Raw genomic sequence first — 8,300 nt, 5'->3', positions numbered from 1 at the left:
AAGGTGATAACGACAATCTTCTTTCTAAGATTATATCAGGTTTTCTATGGTACTAATCCTTGGATCAAGTAGTGTACACAGATTTGTCCATGAAGCACCAGTGAGAAGTGAAAGATGGACGACTCTAATAAACTGATGTTAAAAGATGGACGACTCTAATACATTGATGTTAACAATTTTTTTGTGGATTAGGCCAACTAGAGGAAGCAGTGTACGCATCCTTCAATGCAGATTTTTTATAAATGATATTGCATACATACAAACATTTCAGCATTCATTTGTAAATTATAATCATTATATAACGGTAATCTTGCAATTGCTCCTCTATTGTAACACCTGGCCATGTAGGGATTACTGGTGAGGTGATTGATGTTTCATTTAAAATGTTATTCCTATCTAACAAGGTAGTGGAAATTGTAAACACAAATACTAAGAATGTAAATTCAAAATTCTCATATGTAAATGAGAACTTGTGGTTCTCTATTTACAAACTACTAGTCCACGACAAAATTATAAAACATGTAATTTAAATTTCTGAAATGCATAAGTTGCTGGAATGTATATCTAAATTTTCTGAAATGCATAAGTTGCTGGAATGTAAATCCAAAATTTAGATATGTAAATGAGAACTTATGGTTCTCTATTTACAAACTACTAGTCCATGACAAGATCATAAAACATATAATTTATATTTCTGAAATGTATAAGTTGCGGGCTAGAACAAAGGTTTTCTTTGCTTCACTCTCTTTTACTAGACAGAGTTAAATTGTACTTTCTTTTAAAATATTAATAAAATATTTTCCAGACTTCAGCCTTGTATACCCTCTGCTGTCATAAGCCACATACAAACAATTAGCGTCTTAATCAATGGTATATTACATTGAAATCTTAAAGAAAGAGCAACGTAATTTATTAATTTAATGTATCATTCTTTAGAGTATGTAAAGTAGTTTATTATTTCAGAGTGTTTGTATCCTGTCATACAAATTGCAGGTAGTATTCCAATTTTTCCTTATGAAATATGTAGTGCAGCCTATAGATCCCACAACAAATAAATTTAATAAAAGCTTACAAATCAAAAACATATTAATTTAATCAATATGAATTGAAACTTCAAACTCTAAAACTTGAAGTAGAGCCTCCACCACGATAAGCCACATAAAAAATCTTATCGAATGTAGCACAACCCATAGATTGAACACCAATTAACTTTTAATAAAAATCTACAAATAAAAAATGAATATATTTAATCAACATTGATTGACTCTTAAAAAAAGTTAAGTACGACAGTCTCCCCTGAGCTAAGCCAACATAGAACCATACGAACAATTAAACTCATAATAAATTGTAAATGACATTGAAATGTTGAATAAAGACGAGAGTAGTTTATTATTATTTGATAGAAATATGATTTTTTTCTAACCCTTCTGTGATTTGAGAATACAAATCAGAAGTGTCCAAGGATGTGCAAAGTCAATAAAAGATGAGCATGATTTCTTAATCTTTTCGAGATTCCCTGGGACTAAATATTTTGAGCCTTCGCTTCCAATACTTCTAAACACAAATATAATTGCTATATGGCTGCCAAACTTCAAATGGCACATCACTTGAAGCAAATTCGTATATTAGTATGTGGGTATTAGGAAAGATTAAAGAACCTTTTTATAAGAAATGACATGAATAATATGCCTTCACCTTCAATTATTTCAACCAACTTATTTGATCTAAATTTCTTGTTCACTTGTCTCCCATTGCTCTGAGAAGATTTTGAAGAAGGGTTCCTGCATGTCATTTGTAAGGAAAAAGAAAACAATAATGTTAAACTATTCAGAATCCACAAAATCCTTAATAGCACAGGTAAAAAGCTACCTGATAAACATTTGTTCTCATCTTTTTCTTAAGTTCGTCAATAGCTTTGTAGATCGAACATTGTATATCCATTTCAACCCTTTTAGCAGTTTTCAGAAATACAATAACTGCCACATATCGGTTGAATATTCAGAATACGATTCACAAAGATTTTTGTTTTCGAAATAATGTGGTTCCAAAAGTCAACTTACATTCATTTATGTAGTGAATTGGATCAGAGTCCTGTAACTTGGCTAGAGCATGAAGGAATCTGCCATGATAATTTATAGGACAATGGAAATGATATGAGAATTTCCCTTAAGTATCCATCAAAATCTCAACTGAAAATTTAATTGTGGCGACAATGCCAACAGATATATTATACAACTAGTAAATTCTTTAACCATGTATGTATGGTGACATCAAATAAGGTTTTATCACCTGGCATAGGCAATTGCAGTCTTTTCCTCAGATACATGCATTCTTTGAACAACTACTGCTCGAATCTTGTTCCAATCCAATAGCCTCTTGCTAGTTATGGAAGTAGTGTCCTCGGGGATTAAACCCTCTACGGTACTGCGTTAAACTATTTAACTGGAGAATTAAGGATACAAAGAAGACATTGTAGATGCTATGCACTTTAGCAGAGATTGTTTTGCATTGCTACATATAAGATGATCATTGGCGCACTGTCATTGAATGCAGGATTTGTAAGATTGCAGTTCGCATTAGGAAAACACAGTTCTTATATATAATTCATAAATTAGACCAACTATTCTACAGCGATCAAATCAACACATGATATGCAAAAGTACCTTTTCCAGTAGAGATGATTCAACAATCGCCATCCTCATTGATGACTTCCCAATACTTGCTATAATGGCATCCTCCCATAAATCAAACACACATGTATTCCTGGCATTGTGCCCTACTGCAGAGAGTAGCACTGCATCTACTGCAATAACATATGACAAGACAACCCAATTTAAAAAGACAAAACCCTAGCGAAGATAACAAACATCGAATGCAAAATAGAATGAAAATATATAGAACAAAGAAAATTGGAAAATAGGAATATATTTGCTCAAGAAGTAAACAAGTTGAAATAGTGTTTCTATAAATAAAGTCAATTCTCTGTGGAAAGGAAGGATAAGGAACATGTGACTGTACTAATGGATCTATGTTTGTATTAATCTTGGGTATCTAGAATTTTGATTAAGATCTTGTCGGCTTGAGATGGACATAAGAAGAGGGAAAACTAAACATCTATAAAAGTCTTTATACTCTCAATGCAAGGAAGGATGAGTTAGTAGACACATACAATGTTGCATTGTTCTATAAATCCATGCATTAGCTAAAGCTACTGAGACTGAGACGAAGGCATAAGTAGGTAGAAAATCTTTAAAATTTATGAAGCGATTTTAAGCTAGACACTAAATAAGTGGCTAGATATATCGAAGTTGATGAGTTTTGATATATTACAAATAGGTTGATTTAATGTGAAGTGAATATAAGATGACAAATTATTAAGTAATTGCAGATAAACAAAAACATGTCTTGGCTAGAATTTATTCTTCATTGCATTGCTCCTATGGGGTCTCCTCCGGTCATAAATAAAACTATTCTCATCAATCCTGTGCATTTGAAAGGGAAAAACTGAATGGCGTACATTGTTTGATAACAAAGCAACATAAGGTTTAAGGTATTCACAACCATCTCTTTGAAACTTGTGATATGCGAAATGGCAATGTTTAGACAGGAAGATTGTGGAGAACAGATGTAAGAGTTACCATTAAGCTGCACCATCCATAAATATTAAAACAAATCAATTCAATCATTCGGTGGAAGTACAAAACATCTTACTGGGACACATGAACATTCAATAAACCAAATGAATTCACTCTATAAAGTAGATTTACCATCTTACCAACAACTCGTTTATTTTCGTATGTAGCTGTGATGAACATGTGTTGTAGAGAAGATGTTACAATGCTTTTACACTTGATATCTTGGCATATTTCAAGTAGCGTCTGGATTGCCAGGTCATTTATGAGTGAACTGATAAATCACATTCAAAATGCAGATACTGCTTTAGCTGTTATTTCATTGAATGCAATCTTAGAACTAAATTAATTAATACATTTTTAATTAATGCATTTGATTAAAAGCATCTGTCTAGAATGAATCAAGTTTGATAAGTAGGAGAACAAAATAAATTGTGATATTGCTATGAAAATTCTACCGTGTAATTTTTGAGTTAAATTTATTGAACATCACACAACACCTAATAAACCACAAAGCTAAATTTTATTTCACATGTTCACTTTAAAAGTCTCATTAATTTACCAAAAAAATCAACAAATAAAAATAATAATAACAAGGTTCCATAGGGAGGCATCACCCCGTAATCTTATTAATTTACCAAAAAAATCAACAAATAAAAAAAATAATAACAAGGTTCCATAGGGAGGCATCACCCCGTAATCTTATCTAGGAAAGAAGCATCCTTAAGACACTAAAACATCATGAAAACACTACTTTCCATCCCGCTACCACCACCAATAGAGATGAGATATGGAACAGAGGACATTCCAAAGGCATCCTCCGGGGTAAGGAAGGGTGAAGGTTATCAAGTAATCCTGAAGAAGGTTTGGGGATTTTGTTAAGTCCCTCAACCATGTCTGAGATTTCAGGACCTTTTCCATGGCTTGAGATGTCAAAAGGTGATAGAAAGGCTTAAAAAAAAAAAAGATTCACTAAGCCGAATCCTAAAAGATCAATGGAGCCCACCCACACCTAAACACTAGGAAAAAATTATACATGGCCACTCAAATCACTATGAGCACTTTATAGATTGTCACTGTTCATATCTAAATCTGAAGTGAACGATCAACTGACAATTTTTTTCAGATTAATATACAATCTATTGTTTATATATACTAAGTGAAAATTATTTGTAGAGCTTAGAAATTATAGGTGTTGTTTTATACGGTTGTATGTTAAGCCAGGACTCAAATAGTTTCATTTACCTTCACATTCCAACTAACTTATCGGCTACTGGCAAGACCTTTTAAAATACGAGGTGTGCTTGGGATACGTTTCCCCTGCCTCCAGAAGCTGCAAGCCTTCTCCACATACTTAGCTTTTATCTACAAATGCAATGCCACTTCCAAAAACCGAACGCTAATAAACTTTATATGTTGAATGAGATTATCATGCAATTTAGAGACATACAATGCAAAAGCCCTTCCAATTAATAGGAGACATAACATCAGATATAAGCCGAGAGCATTTGACTCACTTCTACCAAAACTTAAATATGATAAATCATCAGGTTTAATTTTCTGATTGTTAGATCTACTTTTGATAACTTAAAGCTTTGCATTTTTTATCATCTTGACCAGTGGTTTTTGGCCCTTCTCCTTGAAGGACATGTCAGCTTCTAAATGCTAGTTTCTTCGAGGTCTGTCTATGCCTATTTGGTTGATAAAAGCATCAAGCAATTTTTTTAAAGATAGTACAGGTACTACTGTTAAAGTCTGAAGACAGATTGCTTAAATTCTCATGATTAGTTGCTTAGACATCATATCTAGATCCAACTTTTGGCATACAGTGCTAACTCCCTGCACAGAAGATAGATATTTCTCACCAGGCCATGCTCACAAATATCAGGAACTCCACCAGAACCATGACAGCTCTGAGTGTTATGACCGTACTTAGCAGCATCCAACCACGAAGGATAGCACAATCATGTCTCCTTAACCTGGATTGTCATTCATGATGCTTAGATGCTACCTCACGATGGTCCACTGTCAATCACATTCTTTTAGTTAGTATTTTCCCTTCATCTACCTTATTTTTGGATTATTTTTTTTTATAGCTTATTCGATATGGGTTAGACAACATCATTAATTTATTTCGATCATTTACGAAAATCAATATGTATACTTCTTTTATGCCTGATTTCTAAGAAACTGCTAGAATAAATGAACTTTTGACTTCAAAACTTCGTACTCTTCCAGTAGAATGTTTGGTCAAATAATGTCCACTGATATAACTCCTATTTCTGTACAGTTTCTGCAGAATTTAAGAATAGAAAATGACAAGTAATCAGGGCTGTAAGCCTCATAAAGACACAGGTCCCTCTGAAACTTCAGACTTAACAGAGTTTCTCTTTCTTCTTAACAATTCTCCTCTGATACTTCAAATCTCAGTCGCTAGGAAACTCCAGTTTCCTGTAACCCCATCTTCCACCAGACTGCTGATGATTATATTCAATGTTTACATATTATATTGCCTATCATTCATTTAGACAAATACTTCCCCATCTCCATCACTAGCAACCCTACATTTTCAAATTGTGCTTAAAACACGTCAGAGCGCCCCGCCGCCTTCACAGTAAAGGGTAAAAGAGAACACATTTTAATGCTTCAGCCACAACTAGTAAGATTTGGCTCACAATTTTCTTCGCAAGGCTTTAGGAGGTGCTTTAAAAAGGCACACAACTTCAATTGCTTTTTGCTAAAGAGAAACTGGCAGCTCAAATGAAGAGTTGCAAAATAATAGGAGCAAAGCTTTGACAAAGATCTCATCAACGGCGAACTTAAAGTCACATAAAATTAGAAATGAGCGAGAACGTGTAATTTTTTTACATAAATATGTAAATTAAAAACTCGCAGGTAAACCTAAACATGGTAAAGATATTCGAAGTTATTTCAAGCTCCTGATCTAGAATGGACATAATATATTATAATTTTCTTAAGGACTGTTAATTTTACCTCACTCTTAAAGCTCCTATAATAAACTACATTGTAAGATATTCTGAGAAATTACTTGCGTTATTTTAATCGGCAGCTTGAATCTCTTCAAAATGTAAGCAAATATTGAAGAATACTCACCTTGGAGCAATGTAACCCTGATCTTCAAACTCCCACAGAAGGCGAAGGATCTTTATATACTCCCTGGCTTCCGCCTCTAATAGCATAAATCTTTCATGGTGCAGCTGAACAGCAAGTTCATTTTCATTAATAGTTATATACTCCCTGGCTTTCATCTCTAAAAGCATAAATATTTCATGGTAAAGCTGAACAGCAAGTTCATTTTCGTAAAAGATTTAATAGATTTTAGAAATACTTACACACTTGACCAGAGTTTCAGCAGCTGCGGTTTCCAGCTTCGGATCTCTGTCAGAATCGGCCGAATAGCCTTCCAATTTGGATAGCAATTGTCCAATTACCCCTGCATCAAAATAATTCTTCTAATCTCTAACAATAATGGATTTCAGAACTTTTTGGAATAACTTTAGCAGAATTGGATGTACAAAACACAGACAATGCAGTTCAATCTAGAAAATTAAAACACCAATAAACATTACAGTGCAAAAATCCGTGATTTGTATTGCACCTCGCGCATGCGTACGGCTTGTGCGATGCATTGGTGGTGTTCGAAGAAAATTTAGAAAAGGGCTGATTATCTGCTCCATCTCCTCTGTGCAAGTGTGTCCTGTACACCAACTTGTTAGTACGGCAAATGTACTAGACGAACCTAAAAACCTATCCGATCTCCTTTAATAGAAAGGGGCTAAGTGGAGGAAGAATTTATAGAGTTGATGGTAGTGTGGTTTATGGTAGAGTATTTAAGTAATTAAAATATTTTCAAATTATTTTGAGCACTATATCAAATAAATTTTATAGTAATTTGTTAGTCATGGGAATTAATGTTTTCTGAGTTTTTTTATACTAATTTGTTAGTTTTTGGAATTAATGTTTTCAAGTTTCTAGTGTGTATTGATTTTCAATAAAAAATATCGTATAGAATAAAGTTTCAGTTGCTTTTATTTAAAAAATAATTTATGTGGATAAATTTCTTTCTAATTTATGTGATAGATAGTCCTTACACTTTTTAAAAGCTCCAAAAAAATCGTAACACATGTACTAATAGATATCGAGTCGGGCGAGTGTTTTAAAATGACACTTTTCGACCACTTCGCACTCCACGACCTCTACAAAGAGATCCATAAAGGCCCAAATGTTGAAAACTTCTTTAAGCTCTTGAGTCACTTACAAACGTACACCAAAAATTGACATAATACGACTTATCATCTAGGAGATCTAGGTGTACAAAGTTAGCCTGGATACTTATGGATCTCTTCCCTTATAGATAAATTTGTTGGGTGTTAACCTATTTTTAAAAAACAAAAATAAAAATAAAAAAATTAATTGTTATATTTATTATTGGTAGTGTATTTTGTGAAAGGGTACATATTATGTCTTCAGATTCTCATTTCTTTACTTCATGCTCAGTGATATTAAGTTTTGGGTTTGAGCTAACTTGTAACACATATAGCAAGGCTCGCGACACTGTGAAGGAGGTCATGCAACATAGTAAGGTTTAGAATTTTGAACATGAGCATGTTCTTTCCACAAAGACCCTTCTTTTTATAATTTTTTTGA

The 8,300-nt window shown here is 33.3% G+C and overlaps 1 protein-coding gene across 4 annotated transcripts; it reads right to left on the bottom strand.

Annotated features, from left to right (window-relative positions):
• Positions 1-667: 667 nt before the first annotated feature.
• Positions 668-7,439, bottom strand: LOC149563322 (uncharacterized). Of its 4 annotated transcripts, none has more exons than XM_089826660.1 (11): positions 7,252-7,439; positions 6,986-7,086; positions 6,747-6,850; positions 3,776-3,906; positions 2,664-2,803; positions 2,461-2,537; positions 2,290-2,373; positions 2,061-2,119; positions 1,870-1,976; positions 1,696-1,781; positions 668-828 (listed from the first exon to the last, which is right to left on the bottom strand). In XM_089826660.1, exons 1-10 carry the CDS (start codon positions 7,328-7,330, stop codon positions 1,725-1,727), a joined length of 939 nt encoding a protein of 312 aa, XP_089682786.1. In that variant the 5' UTR covers positions 7,331-7,439; the 3' UTR covers positions 668-828; positions 1,696-1,724. The 4 variants fall into 4 exon arrangements, with proteins under 4 accessions (XP_089682786.1, XP_089682784.1, XP_089682785.1 ...); XM_089826658.1 differs by having other exon boundaries at positions 668-825; positions 7,252-7,438; XM_089826659.1 differs by lacking the exon at positions 668-828 and adding an exon at positions 1,366-1,606.
• Positions 7,440-8,300: the final 861 nt, after the last annotated feature.

This window comes from Cupressus sempervirens, chromosome 4, assembly GCF_028749045.1.
Source record: "Cupressus sempervirens isolate cs-2001-9-10 chromosome 4, ASM2874904v1, whole genome shotgun sequence".
Taxonomy (NCBI): Eukaryota; Viridiplantae; Streptophyta; class Pinopsida; order Cupressales; family Cupressaceae; genus Cupressus; species Cupressus sempervirens.
The sequence above is the reverse complement of the archived record's forward strand: the minus strand, read 5'-3'. Positions and strand labels throughout refer to the sequence as shown.

What these genes read in the sequence shown, in the direction of transcription:
- LOC149563322 (XM_089826660.1), bottom strand. Translation starts at nt 7,330, where the DNA reads ATGGAGCAGATAATCAGCCCTTTTCTAAATTTTCTTCGAACACCACCA. An exon ending in CTGAAACTCTGGTCAAGTGT is followed by an intron (nt 6,851 to 6,985) that starts GTAAGTATTTCT and finishes CTTGCTGTTCAG; the next exon opens with CTGCACCATGAAAGATTTAT. An exon ending in ACTGCAATTGCCTATGCCAG is followed by an intron (nt 2,120 to 2,289) that starts GTGATAAAACCT and finishes TTATCATGGCAG; the next exon opens with ATTCCTTCATGCTCTAGCCA.